This window comes from Athene noctua, chromosome 22, assembly GCF_965140245.1.
Source record: "Athene noctua chromosome 22, bAthNoc1.hap1.1, whole genome shotgun sequence".
Lineage (NCBI taxonomy): Eukaryota > Metazoa > Chordata > Aves > Strigiformes > Strigidae > Athene > Athene noctua.
This window is the reverse complement of record NC_134058.1, coordinates 7,898,219-7,925,684: the sequence shown is the minus strand read 5'-3', so window position 1 is coordinate 7,925,684 and position 27,466 is coordinate 7,898,219. Positions and strand designations below refer to the sequence as shown.

Genomic DNA, 27,466 nt, shown 5'->3' with positions numbered 1-27,466 from the left:
CATTTAAAACCACCTAAAAACACCCTTAAACCCCCTTAAAACCGAGGGAAAAATCCCCCCCCATACCTCTTTGCCCCCCAAATTTCTGCAATCTCAGCAAGCCAGTGGGAAATGCCAATATTATAGAAAAACAAAAAAAAGAAGCATATTTTATTTGAATCAAAACCCCACAAAAAATCCCCCAAACCTCCAAAAATCCATGAAAAAAAAAAAAGGAGAAAAAAAAAAAAAGGGATCCGGGTTTTTGTGTTTTTTTTTTTTCTTTCAGTTTTCCCCCTTTTTGCTCTCCCAAATCTGACATGACCTTTGCTTCTTTGCAATAAATATACAAAAATAGAATAAATTAGGTTAAAAAATAAAAGGAAAAGGTAACACTGGCAGATCAGCCTTAAAGGGGAAAAATAAAAAACACCCCAAAACCCGGTGGGAGAGGAATAAATAGGGAGAAAACAGCAAAAATAAGCCAGTTTTGGGCTGAGCCCTTTTTTTTCTTGAAATGTGGGAAAAAAAAGAGAGGAAAAATCTGCTAAAACACACTCCCCTCCCAGCCCGAAATGAACTTGAAATTTAATTTTCATATTTTTGGGCATGGGGGGTGGTGGTGGAAGGATGGAGGTGACACCCGTTTCGTCCCCAACCCCGGAGGATAATAATAATAATACTATAAAAAAAACCCTTAATAATAATAGAAATAATAAATAAACCCCTCGGGGAGGAGGGGGGGGTGTCTTCATTTGGTTGCTTTCAAGTACTTCGGGGGTGCTGGGGGGTTAAATGGGGACCCCCCCAGCACCGACCTGCTCCTGCAGCCCCAGCAGGCTGTAGGCGATGCGCTTCTGGTGCCCCGGCAGACGCACCCCGATTTTCTTGATGTCACTGGAAATAAGGGGGGGGGGAGAGATAAAAATAAGGTTTATTGGGGTGGAAAGAGCCTAAAAAAGGTCCGGGTGGGAGCGGGGTTTGTGTGTGTGTGTGTGTGTGGGGGGGGGGGGGGGGGGGGGGGGGCATCCCTTGGGCATCCTGTGGGGACGGATCCAGCTCCATCCTGGTTTTGGGGGGCCCGCCAGTGCCTCATCCCCCCACCCCCTCCCGGCTATTCCCAGGGGACAGACAGATGGACACGGCTCATCCCGACCTCTCTGGCCAGATCCTGGCCAGGGAACGTCTAATTTTATCCCGTCCCTTGGGCCAGGCACGCCAACGCCACGGAAATGGCTTCCTTTCCCAGCACGTCCCTGTCCCCACGGGAGCTGGGGGGGGGACACCATGGGGACACCACGGAGACACACCACAGGGACAGGATGGGGATGGTATGGGGACACCATGGGGACACACCATAGGGATGGTATAGGGACAGTATAGGGACACCAAGGGGACACACCACAGGGACAGCATGGGGATGGTATGGGGATGCCATGGGGACAGTATGGGAGTATCAAGGGGACACTATGGAGACACCAAGGGGACACTATGGGGACACACCACAGGGACAGCATGAGGACAATATGGGAACACCAAAGGGGCACCATGGGGACAGTATGGGAGTATCAAGGGGACACTATGGGGACACCATGGGGACAATATGGGAATATCAAGGGGACAGCATGGTGACATAGCATAGGGACAGCATGGGGATGATATGGGGACAGTATGGGGACAGTATAGGAATATTAAGGGTACAATATGGGGACACTAAGGGGACACCACAGGGACACATCGCAGGGACAGCATGGGGATACCATGGGGACAGTATGGGGACAATATGGCAATACCAAAGGGGCATGGGGGAAGTGTGGGGACACCGAGGGGCCAGTATGGGGCCACCAAGGGGACTCACTCGCTGGTCATCTGCAGGACCTTCTCGATGGTGCTGTAGCCCGAGGCCATGAAGTGCTCCGTGTACTGGGGCATGCGGATGGACTCCAGCCACTCGGGGACGGAGCGGAAGGGGACGCCCTCGGAGCCGCTGGTGCTGGGCAGGCGGATGGAGACCCTGGGGGGCACAGGGTGTGAGGAAAGGGGGGGCACAAAAACCGGCGCAGAAATGGGAGGATGGGCAAAACAATGCAGAAATGAGAGGATCGAGAACAGATGTGGAAACGCAAAGGTGAAAAAAAAAAAAAAGGGTGTAGAAATGAAAGGATGAAAAAAATGCGAAGATGGAAGGATGAAAAAGAAAATGCAAAAAATGAAATGGTGCAAAAAATGGTGCAGAAAGGGAAAGATGGAAAAGGGAATGCAAAAATGCAAAGATGCAAAAATAATGCAGAAACAAAACGGTGCAAAAAGTAATGCAGAAATGCAAAGATGCGAAAAAAAAAAAAGATGCAGAAATTCAAGGGTGCAAAAAAATGATGCGAAAATGGAAGGATGCAAAACTGATGCAGAAATGGAGAGATGGAAAAGGGAATATGAGAATGCAAGGATGCAAAAATAATGCAGAAATGAAAATGGTGCAAACACTAATGCAGAAATGCAAAGATGCAAAAAAGATGCCAAAATGGAAGGATGCAAAAATCACGCAGAAATGAAAGGATGCAAAAAATAATGTAGAAACGCAAAGATGCAAAAAAATGATGCAAAAATGGAAGGATGAAAGAGAGAATGAAAAAAATGCAAGGATGCAAAAAATAATGCAGAGATTGAAAGAGGAAAAAATGTTCCAGGAATGGAAAGATGCAAAAATTAATATAAAAATTGAAAGCTACGAAAAATGATGCAGGAATGGAAGGATGCAAAAAATTACACTGAAATAGAGTGGCAAAAAAAAGCACAACTGCAAAAAAGCAACACAGAAGGTGTGGAGATGCACTAAACAACGCCCCAGTGCAAAGAGGCAAAACGTAACGGCAAAAAGGCAGTGCAAGACGGAATGCAGGAAACCAAAATTATAATGCAAATAGTGCAAAAAAAGTGAGAGGCGATGCGAAAGTGCACAGATGTAAAAAAGAATGCAGAGATGTGAAGATTCAGAGTAACGCAAAAAGTGGAAATGCAAAAACTGAGGCAAAGATGCTAAAAAGCAAGAAACAATGTGAAAATACCAAATGGAAAAAAAAATAATAAAAAAATAAAAAGCACAGATGCGAAGAATCAGAAAAGAACGCAAGAATGCAAAACTGCAAAACCAGTAAAAATGAAAATATGTAGAAAAGAGTGCAAGAACAAAAAATGGCAATATCAATTAAAGGAAAGCACAGATGCGTAAGGAGTGTGCAAGAACGCAGAGAGGCAAAAACCAATGCAAAAATGTAAAGATGCAATAAAGGGTGGGAGAATGAAGAGAGGCAAAAAGTGACACGAGGATGTGAATGGTGCAAAAAAGAGTGTGAGAATGCAAAGATGCAGAAATCAATAGAAGAATGCAAAGATGGAAAAGTTCAAGAACGCAAAGAAGCAGTAAAGTGCGATAATGCAAAGATGAAAAAAAGTGCAAGAATGCAGAGAGACAAAAAATGATGAAAAAAAAAGCAAGATGCAAAAAAGCGCAAGAACGGCCAAGGTGCAAACAGGAGTGCAAAAATGCAAAACTGCCCAAAAAATGTAAAAAAATGCGAAGATTAAGAAAGTGCAAGAATGCGAAAGTGCAAAAAGGAGTGCAAGACTGCAAAACTGCCCCAAAAATATGCAGAAAATTGCAAATATGAAGAAAGCGCAAGAATGCCAAAGTGCAAAGAGGAGTGGAAGCATGCAAAACCACAAAAAACAATGAAAAAAAAAATCAAATATGAAAAAAAAGTAGAATACCAAGGTGCAAAAAGGAGGGCAAGAATGCCAAACTGCCCAAAACAACGCAAAAAAAAAAAAGCAAAGATGAAAAAAAGCAATGCAAAAACGCCAAGATGCCCCCTTGCATGATGCAGCACGTGCTGCCGCAAATCGCTCCCCTTTCCTCGCCCCCCCGTGCCCCGGCCCGTCTCGCCCCGCTGCTCACCGGGGGTCGAAGTCGGCCAAAGCCTTGAGGGACTCGGGGGCGCGGATGAGTTTGTCGAGGATGCTGACGATGTCGGCGAACTTGGGGCGTCGGGCGCGCTCCTGCTGCCAGCACTGCATCATCAGCTGGTAGATGGCCGAGGGGCAATCCAGCGGGGCGGGGAGGCGGAAGCCCTCGTTGATGGCCTTCATCACCTGTGAGGAGCAGGAGGAGGTTGAGCCGCGCTGTCCGTTCACAAGAACAACCCTCCCGCCCCCCCAAAAAAATAGCAGAATCATCTAGGTAGGAAAAGCCCTTGCAGCTCCTCCAGCCCAACCATGACCCTCACCCTGACCGTTCCCAACTCCACCAGATCCCTCAGCGCTGGCTCAGCCCGACTCTTCAACCCCTCCAGGGATCCCGGGGACTCCCCCCCTGCCCTGGGCAGCCCATTCCAACGCCCAGCAGCCCCTTCTGCACAGAAATCCTTCCTCAGAGCCAGCCTGACCCTGCCCTGGGCAGCTTGAGGCCATTCCCTCGGGGCCTGGCGCTGGGGCCTTGGCTCCAGAGACTCATCCCCCCTCTCTGCACCCTCCTGGCAGGGGGTTGCAGAGGGCCAGGAGGTCTCCCCTCAGCCTCCTCTTCTCCAGACTGAACCCCCCCAGTTCCCCCAGCCGCTCCCCAGCAGACCTGTGCTCCAGACCCTGCCCCAGCTCCGTTGCCCTTCTCTGGCCACGCTCGAGTCATTCAATGGCCTTTTTGGGGTGAGGGGCCCAAAACTGGTGGTGGAGGAGGGCGGGTGCTCACCTCATGGTTTGAGAGCTCCCAGTACGGGCGCTCGCCGTAGGACATCACCTCCCACATGACGATGCCGTAGCTCCAGACGTCGCTGGCTGAGGTGAACTTGCGGTAGGAGATGGCTTCGGGGGCCGTCCAACGGATGGGGATCTTCCCACCCTATGGCAACATTGGGGTCAACACTGCAACCCCCCCAAATAAATCCAACCCCAGTTGGCCAACCACCCCGTCTTGGTGGCACTTACGCTGGTGGTGTAGGTGGCTTCAGGGTCATCTTCCAACACCCTTGAGAGCCCAAAATCGGACACTTTGCACACCAGGTTGCTGTTCACCAAGATGTTCCGGGCGGCCAGATCCCGGTGGACATAATTCATGTTGGCCAAGTACTTCATGCCGGCGGCAATGCCCCTCAACATCCCCACCAGCTGGATGACACCAAATTCCCCCTCTTTTTCCTGGAAAAAGGGGAAAATCCAGTCTTAAATCCATCTCTCGTCCCACCTCCTGTGGGAGTTTTTGGTGGGTTTTTTGCCCCGGGGTGGGACGTTGCCACCACACTTCACTTACCCGCAGGAATTTATCCAGCGCGCCGTTCTCCATGTACTCCGTGATGATCATGAAAGGCTTGTCTGTACCAAAAAAAGATCCAAAATGAGTCAAGAAAACCCAAACACATCCCCCAAAACCCTCACCCCCCAAAAAAATCCCCAACCCCCCAGAACAATGCAACCCACCAAAAAGCCCACCCATCCACCCCAATCAAACAAAAAAACCAACAAACCCCAAAAAACCTCTCAACCTCCCCCAAAACTGAAACATCCTCAACCCCCCAAAACAAAAAAACCCCGCCCAACCCTCCCCCCAAAAGCCCCACCCCCCCCATGCATTGTTGCTCAAAACACCCTATTTTTATATAGTGTTTCTCTGGGGTGTTTTGCAGGGAAATTGGGGTTTTTTTTTGAGGGGGGGGGAACACAACTCACACTTGGAGACGACCCCTTCCAGGCGGATGATGTTGTGGTGGCAGAACTGTCCCATGATTGTGGCTTCGCTCAAGAAGTCCACCCGTTGCTTCTCCGTGTAGCCCACCTTCAAGGTCTTGATGGCCACCGGCACCTCCTTCTTACCACGCTTCAGGGTGCCTTTGTAGACCTCCCCAAATTCACCTGCTCAGAGGAAGGGGGGATGATTAAACCCCCCACCCTGGTCCAATTTTGGGGTGTCTTTGGGGTGACGAAGCCACCTGAGAACCTACCGGCACCGATGACCTTCTGTCGGGTGATGAAGGATGGAGGGATCTCGGTGGTGAACTTCAGCATGGCTTGGTTGGGGTCTTCGTAGGTGTGGGGGTCAACGTAGGTCTTGAGGGGCTTCAGCTGGTCTGTGGGGTGACGATGGTGGGGGTCAGCACCCATGTCACCCCCCACCCATCCCCACTGACCCCACCATCCCATTTCTCACCTGACTTGGAGAAGTAGACGTCCTCAGCGGACTGGCGTGGCCGTGACCTCTTTTTCCTGGGGAAAAACACCATTTTTCCCCCCCAAAAAATCATTCCTCATCCATCTTTAGTGGTGGAAAAATGTTACTGCAGGGTTTTAGGGGGAGGTTTGGGGGGTTCTTATCTCCTTACCGACGGAGAACATAGAGTAGAGCAGCCAAGAGGAGGAGGACGAAGAAGACACCAGCAACGGAGCCGCTGATGACGGCGGTGGATGCCATGGCCTCGGCACCTGCAGGGACAATTTGGGGGGGTCTGGGGTGAACCATGCACCCCTTGGACCCCCCCACCCCAAAATCCTGCCCGGCCCCTTTGGTCCTCACCCTCAGGCAGGGTCTCAAACTCGTGCTGGGGGCTGTAGGCGCCGTGGCCGTCTGGGGTGAGCGCCTGGACCCGCACCACGTAGGCGGTGGCAGGGGACAACTTGGGGAGGGTGACAGAGTTGCCCTCGCAGCGCAGCACCGAGTAGCTGTTCTCATCCACCTGGGGACATGGGTGGGGGCAAGGATGGAGATGATGTGGGTGGAGGTGACACAGATGGGGGGGGTGACGTGGATGGAGGTGACACGGATGGAGGGGGTGACACGGATGGAGGGGGTGACACGGATGGGGGCAAGAATGGAGGTGACGTGGATGGAGGTGACACAGGTGGGGGGGATGGATTTGGGGCTGGTGGGCTGAAGCCCTGACACCAGACGGACCTTCTTGCTGTAGGTGACCTCGTACTTCCAGACCCGACTCTGCTGCCGCGGTGGCACCGTCCAGGAGAGGACCAAGCTGGTGGCCGTCCGTCCATCCAGGCTCACCGACGTCACCCGGGGTGGCTCTGCCGTGGGGACAGGGTTGTCACGGAGGTGTCCCCATTAGGGATGTGACATCATGGAGGTGTCCCCATGATGGAGGGAAGGTGTAGGAGATGCTGGTGGCCCCTTACCCGTCTGGTTGACGCTGATGGTGGTGGTGGCCACGCTACGGTGGTGGCTGTAGGATGACACCCCATTCCGGGCTTCGACGGTGAAGGTGTAGTTGACGTGTGGCTCCAGGTCGGTGACGGTGACCCCCGTCCCTGTCAACCCCCGGGGGGGCTGCGAGTAGCGCACCCCCCCGTCACAGGGACGGCACTCCCCGCTCTCGGGCCAGCACTGCTCGCAGGTGACGCTGTAGGTGACATCCCCGCGGCCACCGGGGTCGGCGGGGGGGGACCAGCGTAGCTGCACTGTGGCCCCCAGCCCCACGGCTGTGACACCTTGAGGGGGCGAGGGGGGACCTGGAGAGGAGTGGGGGGGGACAGAGAGCAGAGAGAGGTGTCGGAGGCGGGGTGGCTACACCGTGCCTCAGTTTCCACCCCCCCCCCCCCCACAAAAAAAAAAATGGTCACTTACGGGTGCAGGGGTCGTCGGGGGGGTCAGCGGGGGCGCGGAAGAAGCCGTCCTGGCAGGGGCAGGCGGCGGCGGCGGCAGGAGAGGGCAGGGTGTGGGGCGGGCAGGGCTGGCAGCCGCTCGGGGACACCGCGGCCTTGAAGGAGCCGGGGGGGCAAGCTGGGGGGGACACACACACAGTGACACCGGTGAGACCCCCAATGCCCCCTCCTCACCCACAGCATCCTCACTCAGGGTTGGGTTTTAGAGGGTCACCTCCCCCCCCGACTCCCCAAGCACCCAGAGTGGGGATTTTTGGGTATTTCCCCTTATTTTGCAGCTTCTTTATTATAGGGACGCCCTCCCCCCGCCCCCCCCCCCCCGCCGGCACCCCCTCTCCCAGCTGAGCCCGCCTACACTCACTGCACTAGTGATGCTCTGGGTCAAGGATCCAGGATGGAGGATTTCAGTGCTGCCACCTCATTCTTCTGACCCAGAGTGAGGATTTTAGGGTATTTCACCTTATTTTGCAGCTTTGTGCCCACAGAGGTGACAAGACCTCCCCCCAAGCCCCCCTCCTGGCTGAGCCCTGCCGCGCTCATTGCACTGGTGATGCTCAAGGTTGAGGATCCAGGATGGGGAATTTTGGTGCCAACACCTCATTTCTCCCACCCAAAGCAGGGACTTTAGAGAATTTCACCTTATTTTTGCAGCTTCCATTATTACTGGGACCCTTCCCCGCGGCCCCCCCTCTCCTGGCTGAGCCCTCCTGCACTCACTGCACTAGTGATGCTCAAGGCTGGGGATCCAGGATGGGGAATTTTGGGGCTAACACCTCATCCCTCCAACCCAGAGTGGGGATTTTAGGGTATTTCACCTTATTTTGCAGCTCCATGCCTACAATGGCGGCAGGACTCCCCCCAGCCCACCCCTCTCCCTCTGAGCCCTGCCGTGCTCACTGCACTGGTGATGCTCGAGGCTGAGGATCCAGGATGGAGAATTTCGGGGCCAACACCTCATTTCTCCACCACTCCTTTCTATCCCCTGGCATGCACCGAGCTGGTACGTCCTCAGTCCCCCTCCCCAAACCCAATTTACCCCCCCTCAAGCTCTACCTTGGCAACTTTCTCCCACTTTCTCATAGCCAGCCCGGCACAGGCACTCCCCGATGGGCACCAGCCACTCGCCGTCGGCGTTGCAATGCAGCGCCGGAGCTTGGTCAGCCACCGCCTCCTCCACACACGTTCCCCGCACCTCGGCCAAGGTCTGCGAATCGACGCCGGCCACCGTTTCGGGGAAACGAGCCATTCCCCGTAAAACAGCCGGGCACCTCTTGTAATAAATCCGCACGGAAAGCAACGCCACGCAAGCTCCCAAATCTTGGAAAGCCAAGTAGAAACCTTTCCGACGGAGAGGTCCCACCGATCGCACCTCAACGTTGAGTTTAACATTCCGGGAAGCAAAATCATCCTGGACGGTGATTTCATCCGGAGCGATGGTGTCGATCTTCTTGAACTGTCTCTTCTGGAAGTTGGTGCCGTAATCCACGTCGGATTCGGCGTAGTAGAGGTTGAAGGTCTCCTTGCAGGAGCCGCCGCCGGCGGTGGGGAAGCTGTTGCAGTCGCGGACGGTGAATTGGAGTTCGATGAAGATGCGTTGGGCCACCCCGCGGTAGATCCAGTTGGTGCGGAGCCAGTTCTCCTGCTCGCCCTCCAGCACGTTGCACACCGAGTAGATGTAGATCAAGGAGTCGTTCAGCACGTTCTGCAGCAGGTCCCACTGCGCCCCCCCACCCCGAGAGAGAGAAAACAGTGCTATGGGGGGAAACTGAGGCAGCGTGGGTGGTGCCCCCGGTCTCCATGAAGGTGCTCGTCCTCATCCCCATGGATGTCCCTGTCTCCGTCCCCATGAGTGCCCCTGTGCCCATGGAGGACCCCAACCCCATCCCAATGGAGGTCTCCATCCCAGTGAATATCCCCAGCCCTCTGGATGTCCCCAACCCCATCTCCATGGGTGTCCCCATCCCCCTGGATGCCCCCTGTTCCCACTCCCATGGATGTCCCCACCCCTATCCCCCATGTGGGTCCCCATCCCTCATGGAGGTCCCTGTCCCCATCCGCAAAGAGGTCCCCATGGACACCCCTGCCCCCATCCCCATGGATGTCCCCTCCCAACGGAGGTCCCCATCCCCAGCCAGATCCCCACGGAGGTGCCCAAGGATGCCCTTGACCCCATCCCAATAGATGTCCCCATCCCCACAGAGGTCTCCATCCCCAACCAGGTCCCCATGGACGTCCCCATCCCCACGGAGGTTCCCCTTGGATGTCCCCGTCCCCATCCCCGGTGTGGGCTCTCGGCGCCTGGGTCCGCGGGTGCTCACCCCTTTGCCGTAGGGCTGGGTGAGCCAGCCCAGCTCCCCCTGCGCCTTGGCGAAGTCCAGCAGGACGACTGGGGGGAGAGGAGGGGGGTGTTAGTGGTGAGGGGACGGCACGAAGCCTGGGAGATGCCGCCAGGACCCATGGATGGCCCCATGGCCTGCAGGTGCCACCAATACACCCCTCGGACCCATGGATGTCCCTGGGACCCACCAGATGCCTCTGGGACATGCAGATGCCCCCCCCGGACTCATATGTACATCCCTGGGACCCACAAATGTCCCCTAGGACCCACAGATGTCCCCTCCAGGACCCTGGGACCCACAGATGACTCTGGGACCCACAGATGCCCTCCAGGACCCATGGATGTCCCCCAGGACCCACATGTATATCCCTGAGACCCATGGATGTCCCCCAGGACCCATGAATGTTCCCCAGGACCCATGTGTACATCTCTGGGACTCACAGATGCCTCTGGGACCCACAGATGTCCCCCAGGACCCACAGACATCCCTTAGGACCCATGTGTACATCCCTGGGACCCACATATGTCCTCCACGACCCACGTGTATATCACTGGGACACATGGATATCCCCCAGGACCCACAGATGTCCCCTCCAGGACCCTGGGACCTACAGGTGCCTCTGGGACCCACAGATGCCCTCCAGGACCCATGAATGTCCCCCAGGACCCACGTGTATATCCCTGAGACCCATGGATGTCCCCCAGGACCCATGGATGTTCCCCAGGACCCATGTGTACATCTCTGGGACCCACAGATGTCCCCCAGGACCCACAGAAGCACCCAATTCCCACAGATGTCCCCATGACTCATGGATGTCCCCAGGACCTGCAAACCCTCCCGGGACCCACAGGTGTCCCTTAGAGCCCGAGATACTCCCAGTCCCAATAGATTCCCTTTGGACCCACACGAGAAGACCCCCAGGGACACCCCCTGCCCCCTGAAAGAGGGGAAACCGAGGCAGAGCTCTGCACGGTGCCGAGGCCGGGTGGACTTGCCGTGGCTTGTCGGCCGCCCCAGCGAGGGCGGTGGCCAAATCCAGCCCGGGAGAGGAAGAGGAGGCCGCTGAGGGCCGGGAGGGAAGTGCTGACTGGTGGCCCCCCCACTCCGGTGAATCACCCCCCAGGAATGCGCCCGGACGCCCGAGTTCACGCCGGCGGGATGGATCCCAACGGGGTGGTGGAGTTTCGGGGATGGATCCCCCCCCCCCTTCAACTGCCTCCACTGAGAATGGGTGTGCTCGTGACATGCCCCAAGAGGGGAAAGTCTAGGGGGGTGGGAAACCCCAAGAACATGGTTGGGGACACACACGTGGCTCCGCTGTGTCCCCCCCCCGCCATGCCCGGGGTCAGGAAGGATGCCGGGGCGGATATCCCGGCTTTCCTGCGGCTGGAAATCCCCCCGCGTGCCTCCGGAGAGCGGAAAGCCGGCGGGAGGCTGGCACATGAGCTGAGTTGGTGGGTTCTCTGCAGGGTGTCCCCCACCCCCCCGGGGGCTGTGGTGGGGGTGAGTCAGGGGAGAAACCCGGGACTGTGGCTGTTGAGTCAAGGGGTGCAGCACCCAAGGGCGCACCCACGCCCGGGGCCACCGGTGCTGTTGGCACATTTGGTGCCATCACCATCGGCATCTGCACCCCCATCCCTGCTGCCACCTGCACCCCCTCGGCCACTGCTATTGCCATCGTCATTGTCACCACCATCAACATCTCCACTGTGGCCATGACCATCTCCATGGCCAACTCCATGGCCAACTCCATGGCCACCACCACCTCCAGCACCATTGTCAACATGGCCATGGCCAACAACATGACCATCGCCATCCCATGGCCACCCCCACTCCCATGGCCATGGCCATCAATGCCTTCACGGCCACCACCGTCTCCACCGCTGTCCCCATGACCGTCCACAGTCCCTGCCCTGTCGCTGTCACTGTCCCCATCCGCGTGGCCGCTGCTGGTGCCATCACCACACTGCACCCCCCACTTGCATCCCTGTCCCTCTGCACCCCCCCTTAACCCCCTCCCTGCCCTCGGGGACACCCCAAACCTCAGACTGGGCAGCGCAGGATCCAGCCGGGGCACCCAGCACCCCCCAACCTCCCCATCCCACTGGATTTCACCCTTTCCAAACAACGGGAAGCACCCGCCCCCCTTCCAAGCCCCCTCAAATCCCGCTACTCTCTCTACACTTTCCCCTTTTCTGCATTTATTGCCCCCAAAATCCCGATGTCCCCAAGGATCCCTCCCGGGAATCGGCACTTCAGGAATGTGCCTCAAATCCCGCAGCCGCGTGGAGGCGGTTGGGGGTCCCTGCCACAGGGGTCACCCCCCCTGCCTTCCCTCCAGCACTTAAACCCCCCTCATTTTAGGGTTTCTTACCCCATTATTATTTTTTAGGGGGGGTATTTGCCATCCCAAACCATCCCCCAGCCTCCGATTTGGGGCCGGATCCTTCCACCTTTCCCTCAAAAAGCGACAGATTAAACCCTTCAGCCGGAGTTTTTACAAACCTCAATTAAAAAAAAAAAAAAAAAAAGAAAAAAAAAAAGTATTTTTTTTACCCTTTTTTTTACCCAAACGCCCCCAAACTGAGCCCAAAAATCGGTCGGGGAAGCGTTGCGAGGTGGAGGTCAGGACGCTGCTTGTTTTTCCCAGCACTTTTTGGGGTTTTCCTGACATTGTTTTCCAGCTCCCCGGGCCGGATCCTGCCCGGCCCATCGCCGGCCATGGGAAACGCTTCATTTTAGGGTGACTTTCCTCTTTTTTTAGGGTGTTTTTTGTTTTTTTTTTTTTTAATCCCCTCGGTCCTAAACACTGTCAGACTTCTTTTGGGGGGCACCCAGCAGGATTCAGCCCCAGTGCACGAGCCGGACGCTCTGCATGGAAAAAGTTGCCTAAAACTCTTGGTTTTCCCCCCATTTTAGCTTTTTTTCCTCCTATTTTAGCTTTTTGCTCCCCACTTTAGCTCCCTCCCCATTTCAGACTCTTTCCCCCCACTTTATCTCCCCCCCCTTTTAACTCTCTCCTCCCCCTTTTTAACTTCCTCTCCCTTTTGAACTTTCCCACCTTCATTTTAACTTTTTCTCCCCCAAAATGCGCCCCACCAGCCGGTGATTCGCCGCCGCACCCATGGGCGCCCCCTTTTTTTTTTGGGGGGGGGGACACCCCCCTTCATCCTTTCTTTTGGTGGAGCTCCCCAGCCCCCCCCCAAACCTCTCAGCCCCCCCAAACCGCTCAAACCTACCCCAAAACCACCACACACCTTCGCGCGCCCCCCTACCCCCCCGCCGCACCCCAACAAGTGGGTTTTGGGGTGCCCCCCCCCCCCCAGCGTGGAACTCACCTTCCTCGGCTGCCAGGTGGGTGATGGCGGTGAGGAAGAGGAGGGTGAAGGTCGGGGGGGTGCCCGCCATGGCGGGGGGGGGGTTTGGGGGGGACCCGGGGTGCACCCCGCAGGCAGCTCTGTGGGGTGTGTGGGGCTGAGCACTCCGCTCCTGTTCATTCATGTCCCGAGTGATGTCACCCGGCCACGCCCGCTCTTAAAGGGACAGGAGCCGCTCCCAGTACCCACCAGTATGGGACTGGGAGGGCCCGAGCTTGAGGATGAGAAGTGGGCAGGGTGGGGGGGGGGGGGGGGCGTGGGGAAAGAGGGGGGCTGGGACCCCCCATGAGGCAGCACACATGGGTTTTTTTGGGGGGGGGTGTCTGGATCCGTCCCGCGGGGCTCGGTGCGTGGGGCCGGATCCGTCCCGCAGCACCGTGTGCGCCCCCCCCGCTCCGGCCCCGAAGGGGTTAACGCGCCCCCCGCCACCCCCTTCCCCTTTCATTCATTAAACGGCGTGGGAAGGGGGGGGGCCGGCAGCCAATGAGGGCAGGGGGCGGGGCCAAGCGGCTACTACCGGCCCCTCCCTCCGCCCACCAGTTGGAAAGTGGGGGGGACACGGGACACCGGGTGGGGGGTGGCTGGTTTGGGGGGGCGATGCTGCCTTCCCCCCCCCCCCCCCTTCCCCGGGTCCCGCGTCCTCTGGGACGGAAAGAGGCCGGACCAGAAATCGGCTTTTTCCGGCCTAAAAATAATGCCGGTTTTCTGCCACGCCGGGGAGCGGAGTCTGGGTCCAGCTTGGGGGGCTGGATCGGGCCCCGGCACTCCCAAGCACCCCAAATCCCCCAGCACCCCGCAGCACCCCACATCCTGCAGCACCCCCAATCCCCCCCAGCACCCCAAATCCTGTAACATGCCCATGATCCCGCAGCACCCCAAATCCTGCGTCTTCCCCAGCACCCCCAGCACCCCAAATCCCCCCGACTCCCCCAGTACCCCAAATCCCTCAGCACCCCCACGCACCTCAAATCCCCCCAAGTCCCCCAGCACCCCAAAACCTGCATCATCCCCAGCACCCCCATCCCCCCAAATCCCCCAGCACCTGCAGCACCCCCATCCCCCCCAAAATGCCCCACCCCCCCGAATCCCCCACTCCCCCCAGCACCCCAATTTGGATGAGTCAGGGCACCCCAGGATCTTTTTAGTGGAAAGAAAGCGGATTTTGGTCAAAAACCACCTTCCCCCCCCCAGCAGCTCCCCCATCACAGATACGGGCTGGCAGCACGGTTTAATGGGGGGGGGGGGGAGCAGAAGCTGCGCTGAGGGACCCCCCGATGCCGCAGAGGCCCCCCCAAACCTGCCCCACGACAGGGGCGTTCAGCCCGGGGGGGACCCCTCATCCCCCGGGGCGATGCCGGCGGTGATTTGGTCTCGACGCCAGAGACTCTCCACCAGGGCATCGAGGAGGGGGGCGACCCGGGCCAGCCCCCCGCGCCCCCCCCCGGCCCCTGGCCTGCTGCCCGCCCGCAGCACTGGCACCCCCCAGGTCCCCTCAAAGGCCGTCACGTCCCCCTCTGTCACATCCGCCTGTGGGGACAGGTCGAATCTGGTGCAGGGTGGACACACGTGGTCAAGGGAGACACCAACAGTCTGAAAATCCCCTCAAAACCCCATAAAAAAAGTGGGAGGGGCCAATCCATCGGTGGAACGAAGTGTGAATGTTCTCAGCCCACCAAGGTGCTGAGTGGTGTAATACATGGGGGTGCAAACCTGCTTGTGTGTGGGGGACACATGGTCAAGGGAGACACCAAAACCCAGAAAAACCCACCCTGGTGGGGGGAAAACTCCCTAAAAATAAGGGGAAGCTCTGAACCCATTGGTGTAATGAAGCGTGCACGTTCTCAGCCTACTGAGATGCCAAGTGGTGCGAAATATGGGGGTGCAAACCCGCTTGTGGGGTGATGCGGACATCTCCAAGGGCCCCCCCGAGAAGGATACTTGGTGCCGACGACCACCTTAACGAGGTTTTCTTCGTCGGGGCCGACCACGCGGCTCATCTGGGCTGGCAGCTCCTCGAAGGACGAGCGGTCGGTGAAGGAGAAGAGGAAGAGGATGGCGTCTGCTTCCTCCTTACAAGCCTGGGAAGGCAGCGGGAGGGCGACCACCATCACCGGGGGGGTGTCCTCTGTGTGCGTGTGTGTGTCCCCAAAACTTGTGTGTCCCCCCACCCCCGGTGAACTTACAGGCAGGAGATGCTCAAATTTTTTCAGGGCGCTGTCCCCGCAATCCCAAAAATGGAGCTGGAAGATGACGGGGCGGCCGCTGGCCCGCGGCTTGGCCGGCCAGTAGACGGTGGTGACCTCTATGCCTGGGTTGTGTGTGGGGGACACACACACTGACAGACAGTCCCCCCCAGGGGACACTGGGGGTGCTGCCTGTGTCCCCCCACCCATGACATACCCAGGGTCTCGTGGTGGACAGGGGACACGGGGGTCCCCCCCAACGTGGCCACCAAGGCCGTCTTGCCGACGCCGCTTTTGCCGGAGACGAAGAGTTTGTAGGTGACGATGGGGGCGGCCAAGCTGGGGGGCAGCGCTGGGTGCTCCAGCAGACCTTTAGAAGTGGGGGAGCGGGTGTGGTGATTTGGTTTTTTTTTGGGGTGTTGGCACCCCGTTTTGAGGCGGGGGGAGGCAGGGTGTGTGGGCTCACCGAACACGCGCCGCTGGTTCTTCTGCAGGATGGAGTCCAGGTAGGGACGGCCAGCGGGGGACAGGAGCCAGCCCGGCTCCAGCACCGAGCCCCCCCGCGCCGCCATGCACCCCCCCGAAACCTGGGGGTACACAGAAGATCCACCCCCCACCAGAACTTTTTCCGTAGGGGGTCACTGCACCCTGCAGCTTGGGGGAGGGTGACCCCTTCTAACCCCCCCCACCAGTGTCTCCGACCCCCCCTTGGGGTCACAGCATCCTCCTGTGAGGTCTCTGACCCCCCCATGAGGTCCCTGACCGCCCCCAGTGTCCCTGACACCCCCCTTGGGGTCCCAGCACCCCTCTGGGGTCCCTGACCCCTCCCTGGGGTCCCTGATCCCCCCCCAGTGTCCCTGACACCCCCCTTGGGGTCCCAGCATCCTCCTGTGAGGTCCCTGATCCCTCCCCGGGGACCCTGCATGCCCCCCCTCTGGGGTCTCTGACACCCCCCTGGGGTTTCAGCATCTCTTCGCCCCCCCCGGGCTCCTGCACCCCTCCATTGTGTCCTTGAACCCCTCCACGGGGTCCCCCCGCCCCGCCCGCGGCCCCTTTAAGGCGCGGCCCCGCCGCCTCACCTGCGCCCGCTTCCGCCCCGCGATGACGTCATTAGAGGGCGTGGTACCGCCTGCGCCCCGCCCCCTCGCTGCGGCGCATGCGCAGGCGGTGCGGAAGGGGCCGCCCCGGCGCAGGGCAGGGTTTTCGCCCCCCCAAGCTGATGGAGGTGGGGGGTCCCTGTAGGCTGTGGGTGCCCCGGGCCCCTCGGGGCCATTTGGGGGCCGCTCGGGGCCTGTCCTGGCACGACGCCGTGGCCTGCGCCCAGCGCTGCCCTCTCCGGGGTCCGCAATTTCCAGCCACCCCCGCCCGTGGGAGCCCCGTTTCCAACACCCACCCCCCCACCCCCCCGGCTTTGGGGTCCCCAGTTTCCAGTGCTGGCCGGATTTGGGGGTCCCCATCCCCAATTTCTAGCCCCCCAGGCTTTGGGGTCCCCACTTCCCAGCACTACCCCCTTTTTTGCTCCCCCCAAACTTGTGCCCCCCTTTTTTCCCCTCTCTGTTTCTTGCTCTAACATCCCCTGGTAGAAATATGGCCTTTTAATACCCCAAAAGACCCCAAATCCCTCCTTTCACCCCCAAACTCGCTGGGAGAGCAGCACGGGTGTTTCCCTCCACAGCATTTCCACCCCCCAACCCCCTCCCCAAAAGGACCAACCATCCATTTCTTTTCCTTTTTATTTGTTAAACCGCTAAAAATTCATTGGGATGGGGGGGGGGGGGGGGGGGAGGAGGAGGAACCCATTAACACCCCACCCCCCCACCCCCCCCAAAATGTACACAAGATTTTAAATATGACCGAAAATCGCTTTTCATTCCTACGCTTGGCCGAGCCTGGGACAACAATGTGGGGGGACACCTGAGTCGCAGGAGGGGGGGACACACCTCGCTCACAGCACCAGCAGCTCACGGCGCAGGGGGTGGGGGGGTGCGTGTGTCAAAATTTGGGCTGAATTCATCATTAACGGCGCAGAACATGCCTTTCCGCGACTGAGGGGGGCGGAGGAGGGACGGCTCCAGCCCCTCGGTGGGTTTGGGGCCAGTTGGGGGCATTTTGGGACTGGTTGAGGATGGAGATGATGGAAACGTTGGGAAAACACCCCTCGAGGGATGCTCCGTGCGAGGAGAAGGATGTCAACCCAACGCCGACGCACCGTCCATCCCTTTTTTGACTTTTTTTTTTTTTTGGGGTGGGGGGGGTGGGGGGTGGATGACAAGAGACATGCAAAGGGGAGGGGGTAATCAATGCCGAAGCCCCGATCGCCTTCCCCATGGTGAAGCTTAAAGCAGAGAAGAAATATTTCATAGATCACCCTAGGTGCTCCTGAGGTTTTAGGGGTAAAAACTGCATTTTGCCTTCCCTTAGGACAAATCAAATACGTTTGGGACTGGAGCGGGAGAGGCTGGATTTAACGAGGTGGAAAATATTTACAGAGGTGGAAAAGCCGCAGACGAAGCAAAACCCTCCCCATCCCCACGCGGCTGGGATGCGATTTAAGGCTCTGACCGGCAAAAAGCTCAGTGGGGACAGACGGGGAGAAGAGGGGGGGGAGAAAAGAAGGGAAAGGGGCCACGTCATGGCACTGCCGGTTTGGGGAGGGTTCCCTCCTTTTTGGCTGCTGGAGGTTGTTGACCAAAACCTGGCAGAATCCGCCCATTTTTCCCACCCCCCCATCATCTCGAGGGGAAAGGGAAGGGGGGAGGTTGTCCCAGAAGGACGCACAGGTTCAATCCCTTCGGATTTTTATTTGTTTAGGTCTTTGCAGAAGGAGGCACGTGCAAAGATGAGGTGCAGTTACTGCTATCAGGGCTGCTCACGCCCTCAAATTTACCAATATTCACCCTTTTGACTAGAAAAAAAGGACCCTGGTCCCAGGCTACAAGGTGCTGGTTCAGCCTTGAATGGGTAAAGCTGTTGAGTGAAATGAAACCTTCATGTCTAGCAGGGAATGGGCAGCCAGCTTTCTTGGTGTTGGGGAATAATGGGACTTTTAAAGGTTTTTTTTGCTGATCAGAAGGGATCAGGACTGATCCTGGAGCCTGATCCAGCTTGATCCAGCACAGGGCAGGGAGGGGAGGATGCTAACGCGCAGCTAATTCTTAATATTTTTGGCATCTTGATGCAAAAACCCTGTCCTTTCTTCCTTCTCATGGTCCTGGATGGAGGACAGGAATGAGACTGGCAGTCCAAAGGGGTGAGAGGCAAAAAAAAAAGGCATCATGTTTGTGTCGAGCAAAGGTTTGCAGCACTGGAAGATTCCTGGTGGGGTATTGCTGTTGCTTTCCTTACGGAGTCAAGCACGGAAATAATCAGTGCGCGCAAGCCAACAGCCTCCTGCCTGCCGGTATTTGGTTTGTTCGTATAAAACCCCTTTTACTCACATCCCGCGAGGAGTTTTGGAGAGATACGAAACCTCTCAAACCCCTGGAAAATAAAAACCAACCTCAAGAGGACACTGGATGGCAGATTTCCCTACGTGCTCACCCCAAATCCTTGGCTTGGATCACAGCGGTGTGGGTCCTTCCCCGCCTGTAAACACAATTCGCTTAACTGGGACCTTACTGGGAACCGGCGGGGCAGCGCTGGAGGTTTTGCTTGGACTTTATTGGTTTCTTGCTCCCAAATTCACAGTTGGAACGCTTGTGTGACAGAGTTAAGGGCTTGGAAAGGAGAGGGAAGAGCCGCGGGGAGGGAGGGGAGAAGGTGATGGTGGCGAAGGGCTCAGGCCGCATTATCTTTTTGCTCGCACAAAGTACAAGGCATTTGTTTTGGGATAGTATTTCACGTTTTGTTTCTTGTCCATGAGGCCACCGAATATGATTAACTCCCCTCGGCCTTGCACCACTGTGTGTAAACTGGTTTCGGGCGGCCCCACCACCGAACTGCTGTTGAACACTTTCCATTTGACTCGTCCTTTCTCCTTGGTGTCTTTAATGTCCAGCACGTACATCTGCATGGGTTTGCAGTTCATGCTCTGGTATAAAGGCTTCCCCACGTTGAGGGACTGGGGAGGGTGGTGGCCCAGGCGGCGAGCGATGGGAGGTAAGGAATGGCCGTCGCCTTGGGTAGAGCCTGGACGCGCCGCCGAGCCCGTCTCAGTGCCCGGGGACCCCGGGGAAGAAGCCAGGGGAGGGCTCAATGCCGCAGAAGCCGAGGAGCCTTTGGAAGAGAGAGCTTTGACGGCCTCCAAGCTCCTCCGGAGCGCGCTGGGGGAGACGGCCCCCGGGAGGGAGCTGGCGACGTGGGGCGGTGTGTGGATGCCGTTGGTCTGCTCGGGGGGGTTCCTCATGCCAGTGCCGACCGTCCTGCCCTCCACCCCGTCCATCTGGCAGAGGATGGAAGCTGGTTTCTGTTCCCAGTTCAAGTCGACGGATCCCAAACGCAGGTCTTTCTGCTCCGGCAGCGATCCTCGTCGTGGCGCCAGGGCGAGCCCCACTTTGAGGTCGTATCCTTCAGCCGCCGAAGGTGTGCTGGGCGACACGACCTGCACGGGGCTGTCCAAGGAGGCTCCGCCGGCCGCTGTGGCTCCGGGTGACAAACTCCCACCGTTGAGAACAGGGGAACTGTCCCCTCTGGCCGGGGAGAGGCTGCCTTCCCGGGATCCCGAGGGCGTTTGTCTCTGCGCTCTGGGTCGCAAGGTGCCCCAGCGGCCGTTGACGCAGGGAGCTTCGTCCGTGTTCCTGACGGGAGACTGAGAACGATATTCCCGCGTTTCAGGGACCAGGGCAGGCGGCGTGGCACTGATGGGAGAGGGGCGAGAGTTCAAGCTGGGACTCAGCGGAGCTCTCCCGCTGGGAGCTTGGCTAAAGACCACAACGCACTGTCCCACCTGGAAGAGGAGAAGAGGAGGTAACAGGTTGCAAATGGCAGGGTGACTCTTTGTGCTGTACTGGGGGAAAAAAAGGATTATCACAGAATCACAGAATCATTCCGGTTGGAAAAAACCCTTGGGATCAGCGAGTCCAACCCTCAGCCCGACTCTACAAAGTTCTCCCCTACCCCACATCCCCCCACAGCTCATCCCAATGGCCCTTAAACACCCCCAGGGATGGGGACTCCCCCCTCCCTGGGCAGCCTGTTCCACTCTCTGACCACTCTTTTGTGAAACATTTTTCCCTCATGTCCAGTCTGACCCTCCCCTGTCACAGTTTCAAGCCGTTCCCTCTTGTTCTGTCACTAATTCCCTGTGGGCAGAGCCCAGCCCCAGCCTCTCTGCAATGTCCTGTCAGGAGCTGCAGAGAGGGATGAGGGCTCCCCTCAGCCTCCTCCTCCTCACACTGAACACTCCCAGCTCCTTCCCTGGCTCCTCACAGGATTGATTCTCCCAGCCCTTCCCCAGCCTCGTTGCCCTCCTCTGCCCTCGCTCCAGCCCCTCGAGATCTCTCTCGGATTGAGGTGCCCAAACCTGGACACAACCCTCCAGGTGTGGCCTCACCAGTGCAGAGCACAGAGGGACTGTCACCTCCCTGCTTCTGCTGGTCACACTATTGCTGATACAAGCCAGGATGCTGTTGGCTTTCTTGGCCATTATGGAGCATTCTGGACAGGCAATAAAGATCAAAGGACGGATATGAGAGAGCAGAGACTCCACTGCGTCCGTACCCTGCAGGCAGGATGGCACCACAGCTCCGGGGCTCCGTGGTCTTCGTTCTCCACCTTGAGCGGCTGCCACGTCCAGGGGTTCGCATGCATGTGCAGTAACCAGGCGTCTTTAAACAGCTGCAAAGAAAAGCATGACAGATTTAGGAGTCCGGTTTGAGATTTGGGAGCCTGGTTTGCTGCTGAGATCATCCCATCAGAGGTAGGAGCAGCGCTTTCCTGCTGCAGACAGAGGAACGGTGACCCAGATCAGGATCTGACCGCCCAGCAGTGACCACACCCTACTATGGCCACGGACAAATCCTTCATCTCTGTCTTCTATCCAGTATAAAATCAGGGCTAATTCTTCCAAGGCTCAATTAATCTTGGCGAGCTGCTCAGCGCCTGGGGTGCTTTTTTCTTAATTAAAGCAGCTTTAGCCATAGCCAGACAGCTTCTCTGGAAAATCTACCACGTGGGTGCCCAGATTTGCAGAATAAAATGCCACCTGGGTAACGTGCAGGGTCCGTCCTCTCCCCAGTCCAGACCCAGGGCTCACAGTTACAGCCAGACGCGTGTGGTTCATGCCCACGCTCCCCCCCGGATACTTACTGCGTTGGGACCACCACAGCCACCGAGGATTAAAATGGTTTCGTTGTCTATTACAATCTGGAGGGGACAAAGAACAGCATTTCAGACCAGGAAGGACACAAAGCTGTTCCCTGTGATTTTGGCAAGGCCTCCAAGCACAGGCAGAGCCAGGTTATGGCTTCTCAGCTACATAGACGCTGACGAATTTTGTCTGCCCCTGGATGAGGAGTGGAGCTGGGGTTGAGAGCAGGTTTTACTGGGCCTGAGGCAAAGTGGGGTGCAGGGTTCACACCACTGCCTTGTCCCAAACGACTCACAAACCAGTTTCTCTTCCAGAGGAGAGCAACTACCCTACCCAAAGCTAGGCCAAAGCGCAGAGGACTTGACGCCCCGCTTCAAATAAGGGTGGCAGGATTGTGTGGGAGGGCACGTGCTTGCAGCAATTACTTGTTAGATGCTGGTTGTGGGTGAGCTGCTCCCTTAGTCTCTTTTTCCAGTGGATGGAAAGGAACCTTCCAACCATGACCCATCTGATCTCTTCTGGGTGCCCTGCTAGGCTGAGATGAACCACTGACCATCTTCCTGGGGACCACGGAGGGAAGGCAGGGATGGAGACACCTGCATCAAGGCGGGGGACTCCCACGAGCTCCCTGCTCCAGGCAGGCAATAAAACAGGTGCTGCCAGAGCGGTGCTTTGAGCGGGTACAATCCAGAGTCACTCGAACTGAGAATCAGAAGAGCGAAGTAATCAAAAGGGCCCTGAGCCAAACCAACTCGTGATAACACTTCATTGATCTTAAACGCCACGGGGGACGATCGCTGGGTTAAAACAGCAATTTGTTTTCTAGAAATGCTCATTAGAGTTCTGAGTCATGTGCAAGGCATGGCATGGTACCTGCCTAAGCGTTAGGGAGATTAAACGTGCAGTCTCACAGAACAGATGGCGAGGGAAAACAAGGGCCCGCCGGGCAAAGGCTGCAAAGATAACCTGGAAATGGGGTGCTAGCTTTCAGACAAACTGCTGAGAGCTGCCTGGAAGCTGGAAATGAAGCTCTGTCTGCTTTATCTTTGGCAGCGTGTGTTGGTGCTGAGCTAGGGAAGGACTCTCACCTGAGATTGGCCACCTCGCGGGTGAGGGCTGGGCCCAGAGATGTTGGGCTTGGACCAAGCCCACTGCTCGAGATCCAGCACCCAGACGTCATTGCTCCTGCAAGGATGAGATGACAAGCATTGGCGATACAATCAGGCCTCTGGGCATTTGAAACATGGGTTCTGGGCAGAGTTTTGGGTCAGACTTGTTTTTTTTTCCAGGCTGGAGCCTCAAGGGGATTCACTGCGAGAGGGGAAGGGTATGCTCAGGCAGCAGGCAGACCCCAAAACCCTGTGGAGATTTCCTTCCAAAACGGTATGAGCTACCCCGGGACCACCACAACCCACTCCCCACTTGCAGGAGCACTTGTCAGACACCCTCACCCCAGACTTACATTTGTCGAGATCCCAGTGAACCCCCAAAGACAATCATTTTGTCTTCGATGACACAGGAGGAGTGTCCTGCCATGGGAGGGGGGCCGTGGGTGGTCACGATGCAGTTCCACCTAGGGAAAGGAGGAGGAAGACGTTCACCAGCTGGTCGGAAAGTGCTAGATGAATGGCAAGAAGAAAAATCCCAGGGGCCAGCAAAGTCCTCAAGAACACGTTACAGAGGAAAACCTCAGGGAAAACCTCCAAAGAGCCAAATAATAATGAATCTAATTAGAAATACTAATGTGCTAAACATTTTTAAAGCATGACAAAGTCACAGGGCTAAGTTGGAAATATTGCCCCCCTTTCAATTAAGTTCGCCCTGTATTATTTCCAACGCGGTTTAATTACAGCGTTCTAATGACACTGCCCGAAAGTGCATTGGATAATTGACACTTTTGATGATGAAAAGTTCTCAATGAAAGAGGAGCAGGAACCATCTCCGCTTTGATACAGCATTTGCTCCTTTCTCACACACAAGCATCAGTGAGAAAGTCTGGTCTGAAACCAGCTGAACGGTGTTTGAAAGGGGAAAGGAAAATTCCTGCCACCTCCACGGTCACTGCTGGATTCTTCATTAAGACTCCAGGAGCTGTAAAGGCAGAGAGATCACTTAAATGTGCAGATACCTGCTTTATCACACCTCCCTTGGAGGGCCAACTGTGGTTTGAGTTTAGGACCACTGCTAAAAGCCAGACCTCCAGGAGTTAAGGCTTTATCTCCTGCTTTCCGCAAAGACCTCACTGTCTTGCAGCCAAATCAATTAAGCGTTTAAAACCTTCACATCCAGATTTCCCACCTGGCTGGATGGGAACACAGTCTGGCATATTTTAGGTATAAATTGAGAGCCATACGGAAGCAACCACCACCCAAGAGGTGCCAGACAGCAGCATGCCCACGTCTCCAGTGTGCTCTTGTGGTTTTTTTGCCTTGGTTTTTTTTTTTTTTTTGTTTGTTTCACTAAGAGCATCGCAGACACACCAGGATTAGACACACCTAGGAAACCAGGACCATGCACAGCTTCCCAGGCGGGCTCAGAGACACCCTCCGGCATTCCTCCAGCTGCATTACAGACGCATTTTTACAGGATCAAAGCCTGGGTTTCGAATCCAGATGTGCTCTTACCAGTTTTTGGAGGGTGAGTATGTATGGATTTCATCGAAGAACCTCTCTGGCTGGTGCAGGGGGTAAGGGCTCGGCCGTGTCCACCCACCAAAAAGCACAAGCAAGTCCTTGTAAACCACCAGTGTGGCCCCAGCCTTGGGTGAGGGGTATGAACCTGGGTAGGGGTAGAGAAGGAGAAGGTTAGGAAATCATGCCTGAACACAAGCACCAAACCCTGCATCAGTTTTACTGAAGTGTAACAGCACAGAGACTCCACCTTTGAAAAAAAAAAAAAAAACCAACAAAAAAAGCAGAAAAGAAGACAAAATTAGAGTTGGGAGCCTGGGAAGAAAACTACTGCCAATTTGTGTCGTCGTAATTAGTAGGAGCCTGAAAGCACATCTCATGTATGGCAAAACATCTGTCACTCACTGGCAGGAAATTGCTAGCTTTTGAACGTATCCCTTGAAATTATTGCTTTAGCACTGAATAAAAGCAATAATTACCTCCAAATACCTACTAACTTCTCCCCCAAGGAAGGAGGGAGAACAAATACCAATTCTAACGCATCCGGAGTCGCTCGTGGCGGATCGCTCAGGTACTCATGAACGGCCGTGAGCACCGAACCCCATTTTTCGCCAAGCAGCACGATTAAACCCTGAACACTTTGGAGTGTGAATGAGCAGTCACTCGTCGAGCCTGCAGAATGAAGTGTTGCTCGAAAAAATTATGAAGAGACCTTTTGTTTGGTTTGTTTGAGGCACCAAAGGCTCCGCAGGGGCCAGGGACCACCTGAGCAGGACTGGTGTGTGAACAAACAAGATGCCACGACCTCTGGGGCTCGGTGCCGTTGTGATACGCTGTGCTCGGGACAGGCTGTGTGTGCCAAAGGCTTTCCTGCAGCGTAGCAAAGCGCCGAGCTCACCTCTCAACCCACCGCTGCTCCGTTACGACCCCGCTGCCTGGGGTCTGTGCCTCGGCCACCCCATCGCTCCTTACCCAGCTCGGAGCAAGAGTGACTTCAATGCAAAGAGCCCCTTTGTGAGGGTAGTCATCAAAGGATGGGATGCCTTTGAGTTTATGTCAGGAAACGGGCCACGGTCCGCTGCAAAAATACAAACCCTGCCTGCTCCAGCAAGCTGTGTCACTACCTTGCAGGTGTGTTAGGTGCTGACTGGCTTCGCAGGAAAGGCTAAAGCCTCTCCAGCCAAGGCCGACGTGTCTGAGCATCCTCCTTCCCACAGCTGTCACCAGCACCAGGCAGATTCCTCCACCTCTGCAGTCACGCTTTCAAAATAATCGTAAATACATCATCCGAAAAACACGGATGCGGGAACCGGGGGCAGCTCAAGGGCAAGGGTGAGCACGTGGCCACAGAAGCACCGTCACCCTCTCCAAAAAGGCTCATACACCAAACCGACCTCTCTCCTCCAATGTCCTAATAGGACTTTGAGAAACATTTTTAGCAGGTAATGACATGCAGAACAGTGACTATTTTTAAAAGAAACCAGAGCAGCTATTTTAAGATGCTGCAGCTGAGAAAAGCAATTTGACTGCGATGGGTTCCAGGTGGTGGGTGGTAAGAGCCCAGCCAAAAAGCAACCCCCAGCCAGACGCAGAGGAGAGGCTGCAGGGTCCCTGAGCCTTTCTCCAGGGACAAAGCACATTTTGCTGCTGCTGCTGCTTTCAGGTATATGGCTGTGGGGGAGAAGGGGAATAAAGTTGCGCAGGAAACAATTCTTGTGCTGGGGCACACATATAGCGTGGCCAGAGCTATACCCAAGGTCTCCTTAAAGACAAGAGTGACAGTAAAGGGTCACATTTGTTTGCTCTTTGTTCCCAAATTCCAGTTTTTCTGGCTTGTTTTGTGGCTGTGTACAATTCATTAATCCACACCAGCAAGTTGCCAGCTTAAATATTTCCCTGGCAGAGCAGAAAGTTGCTCTCCCAAGCCTGGCATCACAAACTAGACTGCTAGACACATTTCTACCTGACTTGCAGAGAATTGCCTGGCTGGGCTTCTCCACTGAGGACACCACAGGGCAGCACGGGGTGAAAGGTGCTGGGTTTAAACTGGGTTCTTTTTAAATGAGAAAGGTTAGCTAGAGTCATCCCAGGATGCAGAAACAGATTGGTACTTTGCTCAGAAAGGTCTGGGATGGTGCAGTGAGAAAAGCTACCTTCCTACTGCTGTAACCTGAAGGTCAACCCTGGCCTCAGACACTGAGACGGTTCCCAAGTGAGTCAACAACATGTAAACAGCCCAGGGCAGAGGCCAGCCCTGGTTATTCAGGAAGCTTTGCCTGTTCTTGGATGTTGCACGGGTGTAAAGGAGCAGTTTCATTCTGCAATGCAGGAAAAAATCTGAATTTTACAAGTCAAAGAAGAGTTGGCCTCTCAAACCCTCTTCCAACTAGAGAATTGTGTTCAGATGCTCTCTGCAAAACAGATGCACCACAATCTTGTTGTACCAGAGAGGGCTTCAGTGATCTTGTGTTTGAGTAGAAAACAAAGAGTGGCTGAAACCTGGAGAATTAATTTCACTTCTCTCTAAAGCAGGGGAGAGCTGCTGGGTGCTGCTGCCCACCGTCGCCGGGAAGGGCAGGAGCATCTCGAGGGAGTCAGAGCAATGCGGGCCCTGCCCAGGCGAAGGGGGAAGGCGACCGGCAGCCTTTGTGACTTCAGGTCTCAAGTATGTGGAGGAGTGCAGGGACATCAAAGGGACACGACTCAATTACGTGGGGCCCCGCAACGACCTGCTCAAAGTCCGAGCTCTTTAGAGGTGCCGAGCGGCGTTTCAAAGACTCACAGGAACATATTTGACATGGGAGGGCTTCTTCCTCTCCAGGATTACGCTTGTAAATGAAACGGCTTCTGTTCCTTGCCACCACCTGAAGTGCCTGCACAGGAGCATCGTTAGCTAATTGCTCTGGTTTCAACTGCTCCCTTGGTCAGAGCACAGAGAGGACTCTTCCTGGCTGGGTTTCTAAGCTCTGCACCCTGATAACACCATCCAGCCCAAATCAGATTATCTTTCCTTGGGGATAAAAATTCAAGCACATCGAGGGTGTGTAGCACACTTAAC

The 27,466-nt window shown here is 56.1% G+C and overlaps 3 protein-coding genes across 4 annotated transcripts in view; all 3 read right to left on the bottom strand.

Moving 5' to 3' along the window:
* Positions 1–46: 46 nt before the first annotated feature.
* EPHA2 (EPH receptor A2) lies at positions 47–13,472 on the bottom strand. The gene is made up of 17 exons (XM_074925171.1): positions 13,310–13,472; positions 9,951–10,018; positions 8,686–9,349; positions 7,595–7,750; positions 7,147–7,479; positions 6,914–7,038; positions 6,536–6,695; positions 6,345–6,444; positions 6,173–6,228; positions 5,967–6,092; positions 5,695–5,877; positions 5,279–5,340; positions 4,957–5,166; positions 4,721–4,870; positions 3,935–4,128; positions 1,838–1,993; positions 47–876 (listed from the first exon to the last, which is right to left on the bottom strand). The coding sequence occupies exons 1-17, from the start codon at positions 13,470–13,472 to the stop codon at positions 771–773; spliced, it is 3,012 nt and encodes a 1,003-aa protein (XP_074781272.1). The 3' UTR covers positions 47–770.
* Positions 13,473–14,576: 1,104 nt separating this feature from the next.
* CPLANE2 (ciliogenesis and planar polarity effector complex subunit 2) lies at positions 14,577–16,647 on the bottom strand. 2 transcript variants are annotated; one of them, XM_074924891.1, is made up of 6 exons: positions 16,611–16,647; positions 15,998–16,118; positions 15,749–15,901; positions 15,532–15,656; positions 15,287–15,426; positions 14,577–14,894 (listed from the first exon to the last, which is right to left on the bottom strand). In XM_074924891.1, the coding sequence occupies exons 2-6, from the start codon at positions 16,101–16,103 to the stop codon at positions 14,666–14,668; spliced, it is 753 nt and encodes a 250-aa protein (XP_074780992.1). In that variant the 5' UTR covers positions 16,104–16,118; positions 16,611–16,647; the 3' UTR covers positions 14,577–14,665. The 2 variants fall into 2 exon arrangements, with proteins under 2 accessions (XP_074780992.1, XP_074780991.1); XM_074924890.1 differs by having other exon boundaries at positions 15,532–15,621.
* A 2,523-nt stretch (positions 16,648–19,170) lies between these two features.
* The window catches only part of FBXO42 (F-box protein 42), a 48,570-nt gene continuing 40,274 nt past the window's right edge, over positions 19,171–27,466 (bottom strand). Inside the window, exons 5-10 of the mRNA XM_074924983.1 lie at positions 24,403–24,556; positions 23,241–23,351; positions 22,867–22,963; positions 21,778–21,834; positions 21,190–21,306; positions 19,171–20,416 (exon numbers count right to left, since the gene is read on the bottom strand). Of these exons, the coding sequence (XP_074781084.1) occupies positions 19,319–20,416; positions 21,190–21,306; positions 21,778–21,834; positions 22,867–22,963; positions 23,241–23,351; positions 24,403–24,556 (1,634 nt within the window). The 3' untranslated portion in view covers positions 19,171–19,318. The remainder of the gene's footprint in view (positions 20,417–21,189; positions 21,307–21,777; positions 21,835–22,866; positions 22,964–23,240; positions 23,352–24,402; positions 24,557–27,466) is intronic.